This window comes from Colossoma macropomum, unplaced genomic scaffold (genome assembly GCF_904425465.1).
Source record: "Colossoma macropomum unplaced genomic scaffold, Colossoma_macropomum, whole genome shotgun sequence".
Taxonomy (NCBI): Eukaryota; Metazoa; Chordata; class Actinopteri; order Characiformes; family Serrasalmidae; genus Colossoma; species Colossoma macropomum.
Window position 1 is genome coordinate 17,296,726 of NW_023494787.1, and position 24,927 is coordinate 17,321,652.

Here is a 24,927-nt window from a genome sequence, read left to right on the forward strand (position 1 = left end):
ACAGACTAATGCAGCCTTACACGTATACAGAGTTTTCATCGACTGTAAATCAAAACACAAAAATAGACTTCATGTGTTAACAAGCAGTTTAACTGATACCGTTCAAGTAAAAAAAAAAAACTCATTCAGAAGATTAAACTGAAAGTTATTGGCACTCCTGCATCTTCCTTTTAACAAGACAGCAGTCCTCAGGACCGCCGTAGCCAGCCTCTATTTTGCTCTATAATATTTTGGATATAATGGAAATCTATGTCCTATTATGTTTGATAAGAGAGAGAGTGCACTGCAATAGATCAGAGACCATTACTCCATCCAGAACATCTCCAGATCACTCAGAGACCTTTCCTGTTTATGAACTCTGCTTTTTCAACTGAACTGGACACATTCAGTGGTGTTTAGTTTAGGGCAGGGGTTTCAATCCCAACCTCAGAAATTCACACGATCAAAGCAAATGATCAGCACTCTGCAGATCTGCTCTCGGTGTATTTGGAGGCACACACAGAATTAAAAGGCAGACAGGCTGGGGGTCCCTGACCACTGAAATAAAAACTACTGAGTTATTGGACTGCGTTTTCTCAATAGAAAAGCTTGACTGGGTCTTTTTTTGTGTGAAAATACTGTAAAATGATTTGAAAATGTGCATTATTGGAAAATTGGAGGGCAAGTTCATTTTTGGTTGGAATATCAAATGCATGGGTTATATTTCAATGTATTTTGTTTTTGATTATGTAGTGAAAGAGGCAGGTAGACTGTGTAAAAATCAAAGAAACTCCTACAATAATAGACAGAAGAAGGCTTCTCATGTTTGCAGAGTCAGTAAAAGCATGATGCTGTGGCCACTGAGCCTTTTTTTGTGTGCATTTTGAAACATGTCTTGGGTCATTGTGCTAGAGGAAGATCCATGGACATGTTTTTCAACTGCATTAAAAAAAAAGGAAAAAGGAAAAGAAATTGATTTTACCATGGAAATTGATTATATTTCTGTGTTTTGTTATCCTCTAAGTGAGAGATAGAGGAAGACTATTTAAAACCTTTGGTTAAATAAATACATAAATAAGTAAATAAAATAGTGACGATTATAATTGTAAATAGTATCCAATATACACCCATCAGGCATAACATTATGACCACCTCCTTGTTTCTATGCTCATTGTCCATTTTATCAGCTCCACTTACTGTATAGGTGCACTTTGTAGTTCTACAATTGCAGACTGTAGTCCATCTGTTTCTCTGCATACTTTGTTAGCCCCCTTTTACCCTGTTCTTCAGTGGTCAGGACCCCCACGGACCCTCACAGAGCAGGTACTATTTGGGAGGTGGATCATTCTCAGCACTGCAGTAACACTGACCTGGTGGTTGTGTGTTAGTGTGTGTTGTGCTGGTAAGAGTGGATCAGACACAGCAGTGCTGCTGGAGTTTTTACACACTGTGTCCACTCACTGTCCACTCTGTTAGACACTCCTACCTTGTCAGTCCACCTTGTAGTTGTAAAGTCAGAGATGATAGCTCATCTGCTGCTGCACAGTTTGTATTGGTCATCCTCTAGTCCTTCATCAGTGGTCACAGGACGCTGCCCACAGGACGCTGCTGGCTGGATATTTTTGGTTGGTGGACTATTCTCAGTCCAGCAGTGACACTGAGGTGTTTAAAAACTCCAGCAGCACTGAGAAACAGATGGACTACAGTCTGTAATTGTACAAAAAAGTATATATATATATATATATATATATATATATATATATATATATATACACATAAACATATATATATATCCATTTAAGAGTGTAATAATTTAGATATACAAATAAAATACAGTTCTGAATACAAAAAAATGGGAGGAAATAAATAAATCTAAAAGCGCTTTTCCACTGATAGGCAGCAGAGGGCGTGCTCACTCTCACTGGGCGGAAATCACCAGAGCTCCGTCCCACTGACGTCACAGCGCCATTCTCTGCCTGTCCTTTGTTGCGCGGCTCGGTCAGCCATTTTACGGAGAGGAGTCGGTGCAGAGAGACGGTTAGCGCGTGTCTCTGTGACCCTTAGTAGCTGACTTTCTGTAGCGACCCAACACGTTTTCGCCTTTAACCAAGAATCTAAGATCTGTTGTGATCTTGTATTCAGATCTGCTGTAACGGCTCCTCGCGCTTAACGGCCCGCTATGTCTCGCGATCGATTCAGAAACCGCGGAGGAGGATTCCAGCAGCGAGGAGGAGGAGGCCGCGGCGGTTTAGGAGGAATGCGAGGTGGAATGGGAAATCCAAATTTCCGAAATCAGAACACCCCGCAGCATCCCTTTCAGAACCGAGGACCCCAGCCGGGCGGTGGGTTTAAGCCTAATCAGGGAAACCAGCCTAATCAAGCACATCCTCCTCCGAACCAGAGTACACCACAAAAGCCGGAGGCGGGGAGCGGTAACGTTGCCCCGAAGCCCGAAATTAAGTCGCCGCGCCGCAGCAGCAGCCCCAGCAACCCCCGCAACAACAACCACAACAGCAGCAGCCGGCACAAGGTCCAGGCCTTCCTCAGAACAAAACCCCGACTCAGCAGCCGCAGGGCGGCAGCGCAGGTCCGCCGAAGATGCAGTCTCCTCCGCCGAAGAACATGAACGCGAAGCAGGAACCGGGAACCCCTCAGAATCAATTCAGAAAAAACCTGCCGAAGCCGGCCGCAGGAAACGGCCAGAAACCCACAAACAGCCAAGCTCCGCCGCCTCAGACTGATCAACAGGGGGACAAACCGCAGGTACGACGAAAAAAAGCGATCTCTAAGAGTGAAGTTGTTTTCATGATACAGGCCCCTGAACTGACTGTCGCAGGCCTCAGCGGCCCTCAGCGCCTCGCTTCAGCGTTCAGCCATTTTGTAGAGCTAAACAAAGCACGGCTCCTAGCTGACGAGCTAACGAGTAGCTGTACGTTAAATAGCGCGTAAAATACGGTTCATTTTGTGATTCAGACCTAATAGCGGATATGTTTTATAATAGTCATGTTTTTTTTTAATTTTCCTTGCCTGTCTCTTATTGCTGTCTGTGTAAATGTCTCGCTTTTTTTCGTGTTTTGTGTGCCTCTCGCTAACGCGAGGGAGCGTTAGCTAAGTTATCTAACGCCAGCTAAGCTACCATTCGGCAAATTAAACAATGTAGCCAACTCTAGGTAAGCTAACTTAGCCGACGTAGCTCAGTTCTTGTTTTTTAGTTTTTTATTGATATTCAGTCTTATGTAAATATTAGCTACTTATGTTAAGCCAGGCTATGTTTGTATTGAAATGCAGGGTTTTATTTTTTGGCCTTTTTATTCTTTAGCGCTGTTCGCCACATCCTCGCAGCTAGCTAACGATGGCCGAAGCCCAAATGGCTCGTTACTGGACATGTAGGTTAACGTTAAAGTATTATGCGCTGGGATATTATTTGTTCGTTTGATTACTTACGTAGCGTACAATATGGTCTGTAAAGTCATTTGAGAGTCAGTTAGCTTAGCGTATTATTTTTGTTCACTTTATAATATTCGGGTAGTCACGTTTAGTATTGTATTATGTCATGTTTATTCTGACGACCTATTTTTCCACCGCAGCTTAGAAATGGACAATATGACGATATTATCGTTAACATGGTAAATTGTCACGTTACGTTGCGTTTGAGCATAGCGTGGATGTCACTGGTGCTTTTAGAACATCAGAGAGCTTGACTAGGCTGTTAGGATGTAGACTAACATTCAGATACACGTTTGATTTCAGGAATTGAAGGCAACACTGTCGTTGCTGCGCAAACCTGGAGAGAAAACCTACACTCAGCGATGCCGGTTGTTTATTGGCAATTTGCCCAATGATATCTCAGAAGTGGATTTCAGGAAGTTGTTTGCAAAATATGGAGAACCCAGTGAGATCTTCATCAATCAAGGCAAAGGTTTTGGTTTCATCAGACTGGTAAGGCTTCCTCATACTTTTAAAATGTATAAGCAAATGAAGTTCAAAGCTCTGAGAAGCTAAATGGTTTCATTTTTACTTTTTTCAGGAGTCACGTGCGTTAGCAGAGATTGCAAAAGCTGAGCTGGATGACACTCCCATGAAAGGCAGACCTCTTAGGGTTCGCTTTGCAACCCACTCTGCTGCACTTTCTGTGCGCAACCTATCCCCCTTTGTCTCCAATGAGCTTCTAGAGGAGGCATTCTCTCAGTTTGGAGTGGTCGAGAGGGCAGTGGTTATCGTAGATGACCGTGGGCGTTCGTCTGGGAAGGGCATTGTTGAGTTTGCTACCAAGCCTGCTGCACGAAAGGCACTCGATCGGTGCAATGACGGCGTGTTCCTGCTCACATCGTAAGATCTTAAGTACTACATTTCCATTGTTATTTTGGTAAGGGTACTATTTGTCTTTGCTTATACCGTTTTTTTATTTAATTCTCCAAACTACTAGGTCACCACGTCCAATTGTTGTTGAGCCGCTGGAACAGTATGATGATGAGGATGGTCTACCAGAGAAGCTTGCTCAGAAGAACCCAAATTATCAGAAGTGAGTTTCTGTGCAACTATAGTTAGTCCCTGCAGCCTTTGTAGGAAATGTATGTTTTAGAGTTTAATGCACCCTGGATTTATAACTTGACTGTGTAACAATTAACTATTTTTTTGATGACTGAACTGATGTATGAGAAGGTGTGGATTTAGTTGGACTGATTAAACTAATTCACTGTCCTTGTGACCTCTGCTGTTGCTCAAATACATGCTTGTGTGCATACTTTTAATTTATAGAGAGAGAGAGCAGCCTCCACGTTTTGCCCGACCAGGCACGTTTGAGTTTGAATACTCCCAACGATGGAAGTCTCTTGACGACATGGAGAAACAACAGAGGCAGCAGGTTGAGAAAAATATCCGTGAGGCTCGTGAGAAACTGGAAACGGAGATGGAGGATGCCTACCACGAGCACCAAGCTAATCTGCTTCGACAGGGCAAGTGTCTAGTGTTAATCATTGTACTGAATATTGTTGTGGGCGCTGATGCATAGGTATTAATGATACTTTTTTTTTTTTTGCGTAGATCTTCTGAGGCGTCAAGAGGAACTGCGACGCATGGAAGAGATGCATAATCAGGAAATGCAAAAACGCAAAGAGATGCAGCTGAGGTATGGAATATAGATCTGTTAGGTTTTTAATATGTAAGATTGTCACACTTTTCTATTTAGTGTAATATGGAATTAGTTTTTAGTAAGTTTTGATTATTGCGTAGCAAGCTCTATGAGCTTCATAATCAGTAACCCTCTGACTGGTAGGCAAGAGGAGGAGCGGCGTAGACGGGAGGAGGAAATGATGCGGCAGAGGGAATTGGAAGAGCAGATGAGGCGTAAGCGTGAGGAGTCCTACAGGATGGGCAGCAGCTTCATGGACAATGTAAGTTCCACCTTCAGAATTCCTTGGGCACTTACTTGAGCAAAATCTTTTTATGGGTATATAGACTAGTCTGTGGGGAAAACTCATGGCAGCTACTATTGTTTAATACTGACCAAAGGGTTTTTTTTAATTTCATGTTTGTCTTTGTGCAGAGGGACAGGGAAATGAGGATGAATCCTGGAGGAGGCCTTGGTTTGGCAGGTAAGTCTCTTAGCTGTTTTTAGCAGTTTGGCCTGTAAAAGTATTTCACAAATATTCCATTTTTGTGTAATGTGTGTGTATGTGTGTATACATACACGTTATAAGTACTACAGATTGGTAGACTATGAGGTAGCTGTCTAAACTAAGACAAACCCTTAATAATGTTACGTGAAATTACTTTTAGGAAGGTTATTTACTTGTATAACTAATGATCACAAAACAAATCAGCTAAAGTGTTTTACAAAACATTTTTTCTTTCATTAGATATGCCTTTTGGCTCCCCCAGCCAGAAGTTTCAGTTTGCTGGAATGAACTTCGATGGTCACCAGGGCATGGGTGGACCGGCGTCAGGGGGCATGGTGCCCAACGAAATGGTAATGTATCCAGTGATGGCAAAGAGTGAAAGGCAGAGTGTATTGTGTGATAGTTGATGTGAGTGTGTGGAGGATGTGATCCTTAAAGATCAAGAGGAGTTGGTTGCTCACTCTGAGGCAGTTTATGGGTTGAATGGTTGCAGAGCTGTCAGTGAGGGTTCGGTAAAATCTGTTGGTGGACTGATTTTTTATATCTGTGTCCTTGGTGGCAATGTTTGCCGCAAGCGTTTCCTCAGCCATTATGCTCAGCTTCTCAATCATTTTTTTTTATTCAATTTGCTTAAAAGGTCTGTCTGTACTAAAGCCCAGGCAATGAACTTGTAACTGTTTACTCACTGCATTCACTTGTAAGTCCTGTCTGATGTGATGATTAAAGGCAGGCATGTATTTCTTAGCATGGGTAGAACTGTAGCCTTTGAATTTTTGCAATTATTTGTAATCTTTGCAACAATAGACCTGGACTACTCTCTGGTTGGAACAGTTCTGGCCTTCTCTTGAAATGTATTTTTGTGCTGGGGGAAAACTTGATTGCAATCCTTTAATGACTGGTTCAAGATTGTTGCCTCCCATATGGAGTGAGCCAACTGTCCAGTGGCACTTTGTAGTTCTGAGACACTGAAGGGGTTTTAGTGCAGATTGACTTCAAAGCAAGTATATTCTTGTTACTCCTGACAGTAATATTTTGTAGATCAATGCTGAGCTTTTGGATGATCTGATGGTCAATGGCAGTCCCATATGAGGTCTTGCTGGTTACGGGTGGCTTCAAACTCTGCATCTAAATTCACACTGGCTCTTGACAAACCTGGACATTTTTACTTATTTTCTGTTAAATTATACAGCCACATCTGGCTGGCTAAATAACCAGTGCCATTTGAGTTTAAATTTGAAGTGGTATTTCAAATCACATCTGATTGGAATTACTGGGGCAATTTTATCAGTATGTCTACGTCTACATTTTGGTGTAGATTCCATATAAATATTAATAATCCTGAACACTTGATCGGAAATGGCTGTCTGAAGTACCGTGCGAAGTACAACACTGGTGTATACATGCACATCTTTAGTTATAGTGAGCAGGTTGGTTCCAAATCTTAGTATTAATTTGAAGTGGTATTAATGTGGATATTGTGTACGATGGCACACGCCCTCTGCAGAAGTCTTTGTGTGAGGTCATTGTTGCAGAAATTTGAACTGCAGTTAAAGGCTGCTTAATTAATTGCAAAACTTCTCTGCTCCAGAGCTGAGAACAGAACTTTGTTTTTGTGCTTAGACTTAAGCTGCAACACTTAATCAAATGGAAATGTGATCGTGTGTATTAAGTGATGCTGACTAGCTGTTTCAAGAGGGAATGAAAACTTTGTTCCCATGCTAAGTCATTTTAAAACTGAGATCACACTATTTTGTTTGATTGAAATTATTGATTTCTTCAACTGACTAGCTCTATGACGCTTTTTTTTATAAGAAATATCCATTATTTACACACCATAAAAGCAGAGGTTGATCCATTGATACAATTGGTTACTGAAGTGATTCCAAAGTACTGCCCTAGTTTACTAACTAGGAATTTAAATGATTAACTGTGAACTGACAAATAATTGTTCTACCAAAGCTATCAGATAAGAATGTATTCCATATTACTTCGCTGGTTCCTATTTAGTTAAACAGTTGCTTTCAGAACAATGTTTTGAGAGAATGTTGGTGCAGATTTCAGTTTACTAAAGTATGTTTAATATGACTACTTCATATTTCATGCTTGTGCCTGGCCCTGCTATCAGTACTATGTTCCTCGGTGCATACAAGGCACTTTTTCCTTTCTATATCTCTGCATTCATATAGAATCAAATGGATGTCTTCATACATAATGCTTGGCAGTGTTCAAAAACCAGTCATATTTCAGAACTGGAACTATCTATTTTATAATTAATGTTTAGATGGGTCAGGTCCTTAATTTTAAGCTTATCAGATGAATGATTCATCATTGACGAATGATGGTTGGTTGTCAGTCAAAAGAACTTGCCAAAATTTGTCCCATAATTCCAACAGCCTTATACCAAAATAGATGCAAAGGTCATCATTTATTGTACTTGCATGTGCATAAAATTGTTACGTTTTGCATGCAAAATAGAAACTTTTTAAAGAAATTTGCACCATTCTATAATAATGCACACACATTATTTGAGGAAAATGAAGGCAGTAAAATGTTTTGCCAACTTGAAGGCATGTTAGTTATTGGAATATATACCTGTATATATGTGTTGCTGAAGGCATGAGTGTTCCCAGCCATACCAAGTGAAATTGCACTACTCCTTACTATGCTCAGATTTGCCATCATGAATGCTGTTTGAGACGTTGTAAAAGGATGTGCATTTATTGTAGTGTTGCGCACTGACAGTATTAAATGAGTTGTTAGTTGGCTGGTACTTTCCAAGATTATTTAAGGGTCCAAGCTCAAGTTAAGCTCATCTGTTTGTAGACAGATGAACAAACTGACCCCAAAAAAGTCTATTCAAACTAAAGGTACTCTCCAATGATTTTAATTTGTCACTCTAAAACAAATACTATGTTTGTGCTGAACACTTTATTCATGTTTCTTTGCACATTCTAGACACTGATACATGTGCCATCTATTGAGTTTGACATACAGGTCATTCATAATAAAAGAAATGACCCTGATTGATTTTGTTAGATCATCACAAAGGACCCTCTTCTCCCATGGTTACTTCCCAGTGAAAGTGTTTATTTCCAGAGCCTAGCATTCCAGCATGTTTGGCCTAAATATTGATCAGAACGCCAATTCATCTGTGAATAAGTGCTTTAATGCACAAATCTGACCATTTTATTAAAGGATTTTGAACTAGTACCAGTGAAAATATTTGCAGTGGCTAGATTATGCTGTCACACTGCAGCTGATGATCATGTCAGTTTCCTGAGGCTTTCCAAACTTTACATTAATGAATTAAAGCAATGACTAGAAATCATGAGGAAAACCCTAAATCACCTTGCTCTGTCAGTATTTGTCCAGCCTTTGGAGAGTTTTGTAAAGTCATTTCATTTTTATGGTCCTATGCCACAAGCCTTGGATTCTGGTGTCAAAATGTGGTTTGGTGGTGATGAGATTATATAATCTCACAGGACAATCACAGCATTGTCTTTACTATAGCCACGCTGTGAAGCCTTGGCAGTAATGCGCCCAACAGCAGGGTCAACATGCTGTCATCTTGGTGTTGCAGTGATTTGTGTCAGTCAAACTATAGTATGCAGGTGTTGAAAGGTTTTCCTGAAACGTTCATGACAGGAATTGGAATATCTAGTTATGCCTCAAGATGTGGTTTGGATAATGTTTTTTTAACTTCCAATTTACATCACTGTCCTTGACCTTTGTGTTGATTCAGTATTGATACATATGTGCATTCGGCCACCTTAACTCGGAGTCGCTGATTTGCTGCAGTTGTTTGAAGTGCAATCTCTTCAAATTGTAATCATTTGGATTTTTTGGCCCTCGGCCCACTGTAAGCGTTGCACTTTGGTCCCCCCAAGGCAAAATCTTTGAGCGCCCCTGGTCGAAGCACTCAAGATGTAACTATGACTGTTTAGTCCTGTCTGATTTTTAAGTGATCATGAGTGCATCAACCGTAGCAGAATGCTCAGTTGCTTGAATAGTTTTTTGTTCATCACGGGAGAACAGGGCCCAAAGTGAAATCACCTACATGTATATACAAACTTGCTGACTGGTTGTCTAACAGACAGCCTTGTCAAAGTAATTAAGGTTAAATTACAGCTTCTTTGAGAAAGTAACACTGAATTTAATCAGTCTTTTAGTTTTATTTACCAGAATTAGCAGGTTTTTTGCTGTATGATATATTTTAAATTGTTCCATCTTATGTTGGGGCAGGAGCAAGTAAGGTCAGCTTGATGGAGTGACGCACCAAAAGTGTGTTATATATGATTGATCTATTTAAATAGCATCAGGAGTTGCATCATAACCAAAATCCTCTAATACACTTGGGGAAACAGTAATGAGCATAGTTTATACTTAAGTACTTTGTGTTGTAATGTCAAATCATTACCTTAGAAAAATCCTTAACTAGTGGATTCTTTTTAAATGAACTGCTTGAAACCGCAATAGTAGTGTTAATAAATAAGAGCATTTTTCTTATTTGATTTGTACTATATAAGAAGCTGCTCTCCAGTGGCTCCTTAGGATTATCCCCTAGAAGATGATTAGTAAACTAGATTTTTCCCAATAATTCACTATTAATTTAGTGATCACTAAATCAGGACATAGTGCTGGCTGTAACTTTTTGCTGCCTTCCTTATGTGATTGCTGTAGTTCCGCCTTTGTTTCATTTTATGGTAGGAAATTGCTAACGAATACATTACCCTCTCTTCCTTTTCTATGTTACCTGTGGCACCTGTGGATCTGCATATTGGAACTATTTCGTCGAATGTTTCCCTTGGATCCCCACTTTAAAACGCTTGGCTCAAAATATGAACTCGTGGAACTTGCGGCTATATTGGTCTTTATTCCTGCTCATGGACACAAACACAAATCACATTTCCTCTGCCAAATCCCCTACATCATATGCAAACTGGTCACTGTAGCGCAATGAGCGTTTCCCTCAGGGTGGCCCTGGAGGTCCGAGGGGCATGGGTCCTGGCAATTCAGGATTTGGCAGGGTCCGTGAGGAATTCGATGGACCTGCCAAGAAGCCACGCTTCTGATCTGGCACTTTTTTTATATGGCAGAGCTCGTGTTTGAATTCCCAGAAGTTCTGGGTCTTGATGTATTTAAGTTTAAAGTATTTCTTTGCAGTTTTAGCCTCAAGATCTCTCCTGTTTGTGGCAAGATATTTTCTTCGTAATTTGTGTGTTCAAATTAGATAGTAGTAAACTGCTCAGCAGGAGTCATCTCTTGCTTAGCATATTCCATGTAATATCTTTTCTTACTTATATCATGCAATGTTACTTGTTATGCTGGTTATTCTTGTAAGTTGTTCTGATCTTTCTATGGGCATGTTCTGTGCCATTCAACATTTTGAAGTAATCCATGTAAATTTACAATAAAGCGTACAGTTGGTTCTTCAAACCCCATGTAAATGTTGTCAGCACAGTGTTTGACTAAACCCTAAAAATGTCTGAGCTCTTCTGAAATTCACTTTAATCGTTAGAATTAAATTTATGAGCATTATGAAGATTAATAAAACAATACTCAATTTGGTGTGGCATGCACAGACTAGAGCAAGGCCTTAATTGCGGTGTTTCAGAGTAACCCCTTTTGAATCTATAATTGATTGCTGAGTTTAGCTTTAAATTTTACATTTTAAAGATATTGTGCTCAAAGTTTGTCTAAATAACAACTAAATTAGTTAACTTTGATTAGCAGTTAATTGTTAGTAATTAGCAGTAAAAATTGATTATTGCTAAACCATATTTAACATGTACAGGATTATATGCACACGGCATAAGTAAAATGTAATAGCAGCTATTTATTACAACACAAATATAATCCTCTAAAGTGGTGGCTTACTCAATTTTAAAATTAAACCGAGGACCTCTGTCTCAATGATGCAACTTTATTAGAAATTGACAAATCATGGTAAAAACTTTTAATGTCAATTTCAGTTTTCGTATTGATACATTAATAAAGTAGTAATGGGTACAATATCAGTAATATAAACAAAGCAGTGACATGATTACAACCCATTTAAAAGTCAAACGGTTAGTACCCAACTGGACAAATTTGGGCTTTGCTGTTCTTGGCTTCAAAACAAAATGTTAACTAATTTTAGCTTAGCAATACTGATGATGAAAGTGAAAGTACAGCCTTATGATAAAGGTGAAATATTTTCTGGTGAAATATTTTTGCGGCATTATACTCATGGGACTTTTTGCCCCTTTTTTACTCCCTCGACCAGAACATAGCCATTTAATAAATGTGACCTTCGTTTTGGCTCCATTGGTTAAGAAAAAAAGCAGGTAGGTCCATCTAACTCTGGGGTCAAATCTTTCCCCATTTTACTCTATCTTGTAAATTTTACAATTGAAAATCATGGATAAAGTGCACATACGTGAGCAAATGAACAACCAGGTAATTTTTTTGGATTCATTGCTTTCATACATATTAAGCTTTGCCAATGTAGTGCACTGGAGCCACTATATAATGTAAAAATGTAGTGCTTCAGTCTTCCAGAAATCAAATCTCATAATCGCCGCCAGCTGTAACTTTAGAGCTACAGTTAACACTAAAAATGCCAACACTGGCTTGTACTAAACATACGTTTATAGTTTTCTCTGAGTAGGTGGAATAACTGACACCATTACTTTTGTTTGCTTAAATTGTTGGTTTCATAGGTTCAGTTTGGTGTTGCAGGCCAGGTCTGTGTAATGTAGACCGTTTGAGATGCATAATTATCCAAGGAGTAGTTTTCCTTGTATTGGCTAAGGTAATGATATTGAAGAAAAATATAACTGCTATTGTATGTTGTGTTGGTCCTTTTGTATATTTTCTCCCTTAACAGGTAACTGTTCCCAAGTTTCTTGGACATCGAAACTTTGTGTGGGAGTTTACCCACGCATCCTTGATCTACACTTTTTTTCGTGCCCTCATTAGAAAAGAGAAGTGATGAGTTCTGTATAAGGACTTTCCTTTCAGAACTTTGAGTCAAGATCACAAGATAATCTTGAGTTTGGAAACGGCTTTTTGAGAATTGTTTTTAATTAAGTTAAAAACAAATTACATTTCTAATATTTTTGACATGAATACAGCAAGCTATTTTTAGTTTCTTTTTTTTTTTGTTTGTTTTTTCCCTGCTTGACATGGTGGTAAGTAATAAATCAATTATTAAAAGAAAAGTTTGTATTAATATACAGGTTTCAAATCCTGCTACTGGAGTATAATATACCCCAGCCCCATGCTCTGTACATTTCAGTATTTTCTCTGCTCTAGCACAGCCATTTCAATGTAGGAAAGTTTTTTAATTACCTTACAGGTTGGATTTAGTGTTTTGGAACCGAGAAAACACTAATGTCCAGGGCAGGGTACTCCAGGACAAGGATTTGGACACAGACAAGCTAACCGTGAGCTCACTGTTACATAAGTTTGTTTTTTGGCTGCAAGCTTTTGCCAATTGGCAAAGTCTACAGAACGTTCAGATTCTTATAGAAATTTAGTGACGTTCTCATTTAGATTAGACTTGGCTTCCCTGCTTGATTTACTTTCAGCTTTATTTTCTCTGTGCTGTGGCTTGTAGAAAGCAGTAACTGCATGTGCAAATTGAATTTCTTAGAGATGTGTAGATAGTGTGGAATTATTACCTGTTACATAGAATTTCCACACTTAGGAGATGATGGCAAAATATTTTTTTGATGCATAACTTCAATTGAGTTTTACTAATGTTAGATATGATATAACTGAGTTTTTATGAAGTTGATTAGATGAGTGGTTTATTTATATTTTGCCTTTTGGGAGTATCTTTAGCCAGAATTCAGTAAATATTTAGAATTCAGTACTGTTTTGGAGCTGCTTTGCATTCCTCAGAAAATGATATTAACGGGCAGAGGCACTATGGGCACTAAGAAGGAGGAAAAATGCAAGTTGATATGCCAATAAGTTACGTTATGAACTGTAGTGCTGGGAAGTATTGATAACTTCAATATCACATTTCTCAAATTTTGCAACATTGCATATGTAATATTTAAATCTGCATTAATAATGGGAAGCTGTGCTACCTAGTTCTGGGAATCAGGAATACAAACCTGATTTATTTTGGTTGGACATTGGTTTAATTTAATACAGTAATACCGTATTGTAAATGTTAACTACAGAGAAATCAGGTGTCCAGAAAGGAAACATACTGTTTAATATATGGTTTTTGAACTTGTTGTTTTTGTTTTAAATCTGAAACATCCAGCAAATTGCACATGTTGCAGTTAATTGTCATTCTGGATACCATAATTAAATAGCACAAAAACCTCACACCTAGCCACTTGGCAACAAGGGGACTGCTTTTTTTTCTCTTGGATAATGCTCCTCTATGGAAAGTATTACTATAAACTGAAAAGCAGTGTTAGGATCTGTCATGGTATGTCATTCAGTATAGACAATATATAGCCCAACACTTGTGAACAAAAAGGTGTGGGAATTTGAACAGAAATGAGCATGTGATCGCTCATTGAAGTACACAGTCAAGTGTAATAATTCAGTACACTATTTTATACACCATTTGGACAATAGGGTCAAAGCCCCAGCAACAGAGAGGAAACCCCAAAGACATTTTCAAAGAAAGAAAACCTAACCTATGCATCCTCTATGGCATGAACTCTAATATTTTAAGCTGGTACCTCAAATAATTCTGAAGAATTATAACTTAAAAATTCTGAAGTTCAGTTAATGTAAGTTGGAACTATTAGGCTACGTTTACACAGCAGGGAAAAGTGGCCCAAATCCGATCTTTTTCCTCAAATGTGACACAGACGTGTCATCTGTGTGGCAGTGTGAACATCAAAAAACGCATTGAATCTGACATTTTCAATTCCAGTTTGAGACGCTTTCATAGGTGGTACTGAAATCCGATACGTATCCGATCTGCGGCAATGCGACTCAGTCTGAACAGCCAGATCGGAATTCATGTGACTTTTACGTCAGTACAACTCAACATTCGTCATACTTTCGTGCTGCTGACACGCAAACATTTAGGCTGATGTTTCTGTACTAAAAAATTAGACTCATCGCAGCCGCTCCGTGTTCAAACAGAACGGCCGTACGAGGCCGGGGGAGACCGAGGCTGCAGCGTCAGAGAACAGTTTAAAGAATCCGAGGACACAAACCAAAGAAGTGGCCGTGGCCGAATAACGTGCCCTTTTTCGGCGAACTCTAACACATTGTGGGTGATGAGTCCAGCTGTCAGTCACTGGAACTTTATACTTGCTCATGTGATGCTGGCGAAGACAAAAGTGAAAGCTGCAGGAGCGACTGGCATTTGCTGGCCGTCATGACTGTTTACCTCTGGACGAGACGCCACGTGAAGCACTGTTTTGCGCATGCGGGTCGGTTTAGGAGCGTGATCTGTTCAGACTGATGTAGCGTACAGGTCACATTTAAAAAGATAACGTGAACAGCCAAACAAAATAAATCAGATTTGGGCCACTTCTACCTGCTGTGTAAACGCAGCCTTAGTTTCCAGTCTTTCTGACACTTTTAAGCTTAACATATGAAGGGGTCTTTGGTTACAAGTCTTACATCAAGCAGCACTCATAAATTTGGGGGATTAGAAACCCACTCTGGTAGAAGTAATGTAATTGCAAACAGCTTGTGGAAGAACATTTTTGTAAAGTTGGTTGTGCTGCACACCCTTCCCCTGGGCAGATTATTCTGAGCAACTATGGCTGCTGTTTTGAAGTGTCCTTCATATTCTAGTGACTTACAGTGGTGGTCAAGTGCGGCATTGGGTGTCTAGCCCAAGGTCTCCTTGGGGTAGAAGTGGCATTCCTGCCTTGAAGAGGAGTTGAAACTTCAGTCTTTTGTATGCAGTGGTGATGGTGTTATTCACTACACTGTCATAACAGCACTGTGAGCTACACATCCAGTACTTGGATATTCAGCAGGACCACCTTTTGAGCCTGAAGGTCCTTACACTCCGAGCATGATTTATTTGTGAGGTTTATGTGGACAACAATAAATTAATTCAACCATGTGGATGTCAGAAATGTGACTTTTATTTGATTTTTGAGTTTTCCCAGGTGATGTGAACTCACCGACCAATCATAGTCACCTCCGGCATTGGCATGGCAACAGCCATGGTGAACAATTGGCTGAATCCCAGCTACTATAACTTTTCACAAATGTAAAAAGGATCAGAATCTCCAAAAGCATTTTAAACAGATGTCAGTCTCAGCTAGGAACATCTTCATTGTAGCCTATGTGGAAGCACTGAGTTTAACAGCTTCTGAATGAAGTGATGAAGCTCTTCACGTTACTTTTACAAAATGGACAGTAGCCTGCTCAATGTCACCATTTGCCCAATCTATGAGGAGCTAAGGAGGTCTTATTTGCAGTGGAAGATGTTCTGCCCTCTTGTTTTGTCTTGTGTGGAGCTGCATCTCATAAAAATCAACTCATACTGAGCCACAGCGATCCAAGCAGAGAGTTAGAGTTCATACACTCCACATTAAGCCGGATAAATTGTTCTCCTTTAGCTTTAGCAACGTGAAAAGCATCCTGCACAATATCACAGGTTGCTAGGTTTGTAAAAACCAAAGAATCCTTTTGATATTTTGCCTGTTTTTTTCCAGCACCATGAATAACTGTGTCCAAATATTTTGCATTTTCATGCCATTTATTTGCATCACGTACGGCTTTCGAATTTGACATGAAATAGATGTAACTGTCCAAAAAAACTCATTTACACTTTGTAGCTTGATGCAGCAACACAAGGATTTTCTCTTCTGATTCAGTAATGAGTTCTTTCCTTTAACAAAAATGTGTAACTAGTCACTTTTATAAGCTGACTCAAAAGACATTAGTGTGCGTCAAAAGATGCCTCTCTGACTGTAGTTGTCCCTCATAAGCTAAAAGCATACAACAGTTCCATTGTATTGGATTTTGCATTACTGCATATTGCAAAATACATTTTCCATCTGATTAATAAAGCTTTTTCTCTTCTCAAAGGCACATGGGTGGTTTCACCAATGGAGTTCACTATTTAAAGTGTGTTTTGCTAAAAGCATGGCTATGGTTTCTGAACTTCAAATCAATAAGCTGCAAGGGAGTATGCATTATAGTGGTTTTCACTGCTATTAAAGGGTGTTGGGCACGATACAAAGCGGAGTGTATAAAAGTTGGTAAAATCACTGTAATGCACTGCCTTGAGTGGATTACTGTTTTCATAAACTGGTAACAATTTAAAATGCTTGAATGTTGAATAAATAATTTATTTTTAATTTTTCGCCAAGCTATGCAGCTTGACTTTACATTGTTTTTTGTTTTTAAATATTACTTAAGTTCATTAAAAGTTTAAATCATATGGATTCAATATGCATGTATATCAAGTATTTCACTACAGTTTTAACTTGACATAAGATGCACCAGAACTCATAACACGTTCTCCTTCCCCAGCGTGACAACTGGGTTTTTGCGTGGAAAATATAGGATAGTATTTCATCAGGATTTGATTGGAGTTACAACATAGACATGGAGTCAACAGATGGCTAACAGGCTACTCCAGTAATATTAAGATGGGCAAAAGAAATAGCTTTTGAGAAAGTTTCTTGTTGGGATATTCTAATGGCAAAAAATTGTTGAAATGCCCTTCCGTAACTACTAGTATATTTTATTAGCCAAAGTAAAAATCTCATTTTATGCCGCCTAAAAGTTTGAAATGGTCCAGGACAAAATGCCTGAAAGGTAGTTCTGAGGTTTTGTGGCAATAATCTTTTAATGTTGTGTTATTTTCCCCCCCTCTTGGATGTAAAAATCAGAGAAACCAGGCCTGTTAACTACGCTATTTTTTAGGAAAGTAAACAAAGCTTTTGGTGTTTAACAACCAAAAATGCCCACTCGGCCTTTTGTATGTGTTAGAGGCGGGCAAAATTATAACATTTTGTTGGAAGGTTACAGGGACACAATTATTTTTGAAAATGTGACTAATCATGCTTAAAATGACCCAGGTACGTTAACAGGTGTATATATAAAAAAAAAGATCCATTCTGATTTTAGATTAACTTTAGCTAACTCTTTACAACAGATCGGTCTTCTTAAGTGCATAAAATATACTGCAGCATAAGCAGCCACTACAGGCAAAATTACAAATAATTCCAGTGCTTTATATCAAAATGTAGGTTGAATGCTTGTTCAGTTTACCTGATATACTTCATTTGGCCACATCACACCTTGTGCTGTAAGCCATGAAAAGAATTTGTATAGCCAGTATAAGGGAATCTGTTGCATCCTGGAGGAACCTCAGATTTTAGACATAACGTGGCAAATCAGGAATTTTAACACAAGTTTTAACAGGACTGTGAAGTTTTAGTTTGGCCTGCATTTGCGATTAAGTACATCTTATTTTGTTACATCACACAAGTGCCTTAACACAAGTGCACACTTTGAGGATGAGATCAAGAATGCAGAGGCAGTGCGGCTATAACTAGGCTAGCTACTCTAACTCCAGTTAGCTAGAACGAAAAACAATGAAAACCTGTTTCTGTTATTAATGTTGTCTCAGCAAGCTAGCATGTCCTGCATAAACATCTACTGAGGAGCAGAAAGTGTAGATGTCATCATTTACCTCAGCCACCACTAAACTGCTAAATGCTGCTGATCTTTAGTCTCGTAGCATTTAGGCAGCAGTTTTTTCTGCTACATTTCCAAGGATCATTCCAAACTCATTTCTTCTGAAAAAATTATAGGACACCTAGCTGTAAATAAATGTATTTGTTTATTTTATGCATTTTATTCAGAGATTATATCTAGGTTATGCAATACCGCATTTTGTAACTTAGATGTCAAAGTTACTGTGACATTTTGGTTTAAAGTTTGATTAGTCATTTTCACTTGAAGTGTTTACAAAAGCCAGGCCGTTGGCTCTGGGTTGTCTAAGCCAGGCCGTTAGATCTGGGTTGTTCGAGAGAAGGCCATTAAAATGGAATTATATATATATAGCTATATCCAATTTTTTGCCCATTAAGTGTGGCTGATGGCTCGCTGTATGAATAATCGGTAATTACTCTCCATGCAAGTTATTTACTGGAATACTTAGGCTAATAATTCAACATTGTACATACATAAATCACAGCATCACAAGGCCACCATGCAGTTGAACACCACTATCGAGAGTGTGGACAGATGAGTAATTTCATGCATTAGTACAGTAAGTGGAGAAGACAGTCAAGACTCGACGACAAGCAAACTCTTCGTATGAGGTCCAAAGGAAATTTGTCATTGCCAGACTTGATGCATTTCTGTGAGGAGAGCTTGTCTCTGTGTCTGTAATGTGTATGACGTGGATGGTGGTGCTGTAGCTAAGCAGTAGCGGCCAGTGTCCAGCTTGCCCTGCTCCACAGTTGAGACTCCAGCAGTTGATTACAGTGAGGATGAGTAGTTCTGCAGATCAGTGGACAGTTGAGCCTGGACTTGTTTACGTCAAGAGGTTTGCTTGCATATCATCAGAGAAGGTAAGTGCACATGTCATGTCTCTTGTTCAATGATGAAAAAAGTCTGATTCGCCTTCCTGAATCACCTCACATGCTGATGTTATTGGGGTTCTGGCATCACACTTCTGAAAATGGATTCACAGTGCAGAATTTGTTTTTTTTTGTGTTGTGGACTCAATGTGGATAACCAGCGATTACGGTACGCCAAATGAGATCATGTTCTGTGAAAATGGAGTAGCAGGTATGCAGTGCAGACATGTTGGATGTTTTTTTTATGTATTTTTTTTTCCTCGGACAGGAATGGACTGATGCAATTAGTGTCTCATAGTTGAGCAGCTTCTGAACTTTTCATGTAAAGTACATAAAATAGACGGGACGGGGATGGGATGGCATCGTATGGACATATAAACCATCAACAGCAAAACCTGACTGTCTCCTTATGAAAGCATTGCAACATTCCCTGCATATATATATATATGTGTATATATATGTTTGTAAATAATATAATTATTTAAGCAGTAGGAGGGTGTGGAAGTGTTCAAACTGTACATGTGCACTGAAGACTTAATCTGGGATCAAATCTTTTTCAGAGTTTTTGGAAGTAATCCAAATCTTTACTACTCTTACCTTGGTGGACTTTTTCTGACCTGTTTTTGAACATTACTTGAACTACTTGAACATTTAACATACAGCAGGCCCTGAAACTCTTGTATTTCTTGCTGAAATACTTTATTAGTGAAATAAATAGGTTTACTGACCTTTGGCTCTGAAAGTTTGCTGTATTATGAATAAGTATCTCACCTAATAGCTCATCAATGATTCATTCAGACACTTTGGTCATTTCCTCTTTAACACATTAAAACCTGCCACCAGAGCAATTGAGCAACATGTATTTTGACATTGCGTGTGTGGATAGGAGCTTTGTGTGCTCCTGTTTTGTATTGCTGTATAAAATAGTCATTACATCTGAAAGCACTGATATTTTTGAAGCAAACATGCATGTATGTTCATAACAGAAATCTAATGGCTAAAACTTCGATCTGTTCCATCAGACTAATGATTTGTTTGTTTGTTAAAAATGGTTGTATGTAACAAAACAATCAGCAAATATTCAGCTTTATTAGATAATTTTTAATCATTAAAATAAATGTGATGACAGCATTAAGAGCTGACATTAAAAGAGAATAGTAGCTTAAAAGACAGGAAGGCTTTTCCCCAGCATTAAGGGGTTAGCAACTGACTTGTGTGGAACAAATTTAAAATGTCTGTTTTGGATGCCAAGTGGTTGCAGTGTTTTGGTTCTGAAACTTGACTTTCAGTCTGGGTCAGTGTTAATTTGATGTGTGTGTGTAAAGAACATCGTAATGGAGACTTTTCTCAAAAGTTTGTGCTGTTTGTCTTCTCACCACAGTGCTCTGATTTTGAGCCTCCATTCGAACATACAACTAGCCACATTATGGCAGGATGTTCAGTAATGAAGGAATGTTTATGGGTGAGCAGTCTGAGTTCTCATAAGTATTTCTTTGTTGGTCTGGGGTTCACTTTAATTTTGAGTAGTTAATGTTACTACACAAGTGAAAGACATGTTGTACCTCAGGATGCACAATGTGATTGGTGTCACATTGGTATCAGCAGTTTCAATATAGGATATTTTGCTTTAAAAAAAAAATGGTATCAGGCTGATGTTTAGATTTGAATCATTTTTAAACCATATTTGATATTGTACTTTAGAAAAGCAGAATGTTTGTGCCACTGGGCAACTGTGCAAAAATGTCTACATTTTATTGATTTCACTGCATTTGTGACCATATAGAGGTAAATATTCTATTTCACTGTAAAGCTAATCCAGGTGGTAGTCCCAATTTCTGTGTTTTATAAATGGTTATGTATTGGTATCTGCCAGTATGTACATGCAGTTCCTATATCTGTGCATCCGTGGTTTAACCCATAAGTAATGTGCAGGTGTAGCAGATGCCGGTCAAAAATTTAAGATTACTTCAAACCAATTAAAGATATTTACAACGCTCCCTTCTACCTCTCATGAAATGCAAATAAGTTGCCAGGGCAATCGACTGCATCGCTCAGTACGTTAGTTCTGCGTAGTTGGACATCTGTCAGGCAACTGAGGAACTTGTATGTGATTCGTCATTCATATTTTTACAAATCTTGCGTAAGTGCTGTAAGCGTTAAAATCAGCAATTTTGTTCTAGTTAGCTTACCAGTTCTTGACGTCTTCAGTTCCTACATAGTTTGACTACTCTGCTGGTTTTTACAGTTCCTTTTACTCCTTGTGTCCATGGTACAATTCCACTGATTTCTTGTGTTCAAGTGCAGTCATTTTAGCAACGCACGACGTGGTGTTCAGAAACCTCTTGTGTACACTTTTCTCTACACATCATGGTGCAAAATCTGTCTAAACCCACCTGCTGAAAACCAGGTGTTGGGTGTTTGTAGCCCTGATGGGGCAAAACTGCTTTGTAGAGCAAGTACTGGATGAGCATGAAGGCTGTCCAGGGATGTGTGTCTTATCTGCACTGTGATCCATTTCTTCAGTCTCCTGGTCTCTGACTGTGATTAGTTGACATGCTTTTACTTCATATGGAGTGTGATGCCAGAACTACCTTCTTTGCCTAATGGCTGCCTGTGGAGAGGCAGACCTTAACCCAGATCTTCAGGATCTACTCTTCTGGAAACCCAGCACTGTGAATGAGGTGATATTGTCTGCATAGAGATAACATTCATCAAGTGCTGTTAATGGACTGTACATCAAGACTCTTAGATTTAGTGTCACACCCAGTTTCTCAGCAGGACATAAATGGCATTGAAAACATTTTCCTCAACCAGCACATTGTTAGATCTTTAGAATGTGACTTGTCTTAATATGTAGAATTTTGTGACACTTCGCAGTATCACCTCACTTAAAGTTAAAATATAGATGTTAGTCAGGATAGGCAGTTGAGTTCTTTGCTTAAATATTAAGGATTTTCTCTGTTCCTTCCTTCAGTAGTTTGTGACAAATTGATCCGGTTTTACATCTATATTAGCTTAGTCAGTCATGTTAGAATGAAGTCTCAGGACCATGCACTCTGTTTGTGCTTGTTTACTTACTGTTTCTCTCTCACTGCAGGAGCATCAAGTGGTTGAGGCAGGCTGAGTGCCAGACCTTTTGAAATATGGTAAGTAGTGTTTGAAGTTGAGGTCCTCTTGCAAGTATTCACAACTCTGCATCCTGTATGAAACAGGAATGAGTCCTTGCAAAATATTTTACAGCTCAAAAAAATTGTTTTAGACCATTTAAACAGATTAATAATTAAACTTGCAGTTCTGAAACCATAAAACAAGCTATGCTGTGTGAAATCAGGAAGTCCTGTTTTTGGCCTTGCTGCCCAGCAATATAAAGTTTAGTTGTAATTGTATGTTGTTCACATTTGACCGTCCAAAAAGAGGATTTTTGGTTTGTCTTAAAGGGAGGTACACAAGAAAATCTGCAGAAATCGATCTCTGAGATGTAAACAAAGTTGTTCCAAGTGGGTTGACATGAAATGGTGCATTGTCAAGAAACCTAATTGGCTCAGATTTTCATCACACTGGTGGTGATGCGAGCCAGGGGACTTTATGTCTACAGCACAAATGTAACCATTCTATTTCTGAGCATGAATAACCAGTGCACCTACATTTGTCTTCTGAGTGTTTTTAATTAATAATTTTGATACCTGTAAAATAGTGGTCAATCTGAAAAATAATTTTGCATTGTGTACTATTTTGCCTTACAACACCCTGCATGTACCTCTCTGCCATGAATGGATTCAACAAAAATACATTTCGGCACAAAAGCTTCTCAGGACTATGATAAAACATCTCAGACATCAGCTAGCATATTCATAAATACTTCATGCAACTTTGTGAGGTAGCTGTTTTTCTAGGAATACACATTTCACTTACATCTTAACCATTTAACTGTGCAGAAAAGTATGAAATTCATCCTTTACTCAGACTTGCTGCAGCCCTGGATTTGTGTGTAAAGTTCACAGCAGTCATTTCTGGAATGGTGGACAAAATGTTTTTAATTAGTGACCTTTGGTCTTATGTTGGCAGCAAGTACAGTCCATGTATTGTACTGTCTCTAAGTTTGTTTTACTTACGAATTGCTCTCTCTCTCCATCTCTTTAGGTCAATGGATAAATGTAGTCTATGAAACCAGTACCTCTTGAGGCTCGCATGGATATGATCCTCAGGAATAAAAGCTGCAGGTTAGTAGAACACCTGAAACTATATATATTTTTTTTTTTTTGTGTGGGGATTATATAGATTTGGTGTAATATAGAATTTAAATATAACTTGTGTATATACCCCAAATCTATAACGTCTTAGTGTGCTTGTAGAATTTTGTATAAGCTGAATGTTAACCCGTTTACTTTCACTTCTTTTTCCTCCCTGTCTTTTCTGTTCTTAGAGAAGGTGGCCGAATTTACTGGACAGGAGTCATAAGGATGCAGAGTGCAGCATTTGCGGACTTTGCAAAATGATTTGAACACTGTAAAAGAAGCTGTTGCTTTTGTAGATGTTACCAGTGTTCTAAATCTTTTTCCCCTAATTTTACATGCAATTTGAATTACAGTCTGACTATCATGCACCCAGAGTTACAGTCTCCATGTACCTGGAACAGTTGCTTTTCCTGTTGTATAGTTTCAAAACCAAAAGTCCCAGTACTCTGCAGTTTGGCAGCATTTGTAGTGTTGTCTACAACAGGTTAAGTTCAAGAGGTTTGTGTTTCTCTTGTTTTATCACTGTTGTATCTTATTGGGTTGCTGTTAATTCTGGCACTGATCCAGCGTCGAGGACCGGAGCCTGCAAGCTGATAGCACGAAACAGAAGTTGCTGTGAATGTGGGTCAATGGTCCTGTCTGACCTGCATTGTACAATGGCCGGCGATAGAGTTTCTGAAATAAGTTTTTGATTTTTTGATTCTAAAATAAAAAGTGTGAAGCATCTGTAACGTGTGTTGTCTTATTTTGCTGTGTTTATTTATATAGCACTTTTTACAACAGGTGTTGTCACAAAGCAGCTTTACAGAAAAATCCGAGTCCAAGCCAATGGTGACAGTGGCAAGGAAAAACTCCATAAGAGCAAGAGGAAAAAAACTTGAGAGGAACCATGACTCAGAAGGGGAACCCATCCTCCTCTGGTTGACACCGGACAGCAAACTGCATTTGTATAAAATATTAGAATACAAAATGGGGAAATACAGGGGGAGCAATGGTTAATTAGATAAGAGCTCAATAAACCAACATGTTTTGCTGTTGAAGTACTGCATGCACATTTCCTGAAACAGCAGTGTGAGGAAGTATATACATTTTTTAAAGGTGTCTGACCTCACTGAACATTTTGCAGTTATGTATCAGTAAAAAAGCTAGAAGATCAAAGCGGTAAAAAAAGACGATGTAAATTCATGATAGGTGGACAAATAGAAGTGCTTCACAAATTTTGAGAACAAAATCTCAAAAAATTAACTTGTGTTAAAGGTTTTTGCGTACGTAGCTATGCATGCAAATGACTTGTAGATTCAGATTCTTGAAACAGCCAGAATTTCACAGCTTATCAAAAATTTGACAAGAGTAGTATAAATGAATTTCAAATCATTATAAAGTACAATGCATTGTAAATAGGTTGAAATCTATACAATATAACCCAATACAACCATTACATCATAGAAACAGCATTCATAGGTTTAGTTAGTTTATGGCATGGATATAGATCATGTACACCTTTAGTGGTTAGATTTAAACTGAAAGACTTTAAAATACATCAACATTCCTTTAACTAACATCAGGGTA

The 24,927-nt window shown here is 38.7% G+C and overlaps 2 protein-coding genes across 3 annotated transcripts; both read left to right on the top strand.

The window, feature by feature from the left end:
* Nucleotides 1–1,983: 1,983 nt before the first annotated feature.
* On the top strand, nt 1,984–2,572 carry LOC118804886 (splicing factor, proline- and glutamine-rich-like; the record flags this gene model as incomplete). Its single annotated transcript, XM_036565500.1, has 1 exon — nt 1,984–2,572. A coding segment is annotated over exon 1 (414 nt), but the record flags the coding sequence as incomplete, so codon positions are not given.
* On the top strand, nt 2,488–24,084 carry LOC118805463 (splicing factor, proline- and glutamine-rich-like). Of its 2 annotated transcripts, XR_005007053.1 has the most exons (12): nt 2,488–2,742; nt 3,730–3,918; nt 4,007–4,308; nt 4,406–4,501; nt 4,738–4,934; nt 5,023–5,107; nt 5,255–5,372; nt 5,525–5,573; nt 5,838–5,947; nt 22,221–22,269; nt 23,264–23,343; nt 23,547–24,084. XR_005007053.1 is itself a non-coding variant. In XM_036566256.1 (10 exons), the coding sequence occupies exons 1-10, from the start codon at nt 2,578–2,580 to the stop codon at nt 10,667–10,669; spliced, it is 1,431 nt and encodes a 476-aa protein (XP_036422149.1). In that variant the 5' UTR covers nt 2,488–2,577; the 3' UTR covers nt 10,670–11,044. The 2 variants fall into 2 exon arrangements, 1 of the variants encoding a protein (XP_036422149.1); XM_036566256.1 differs by lacking the exons at nt 22,221–22,269; nt 23,264–23,343; nt 23,547–24,084 and adding an exon at nt 10,550–11,044.
* The last annotated feature ends 843 nt before the right edge of the window (nt 24,085–24,927 follow it).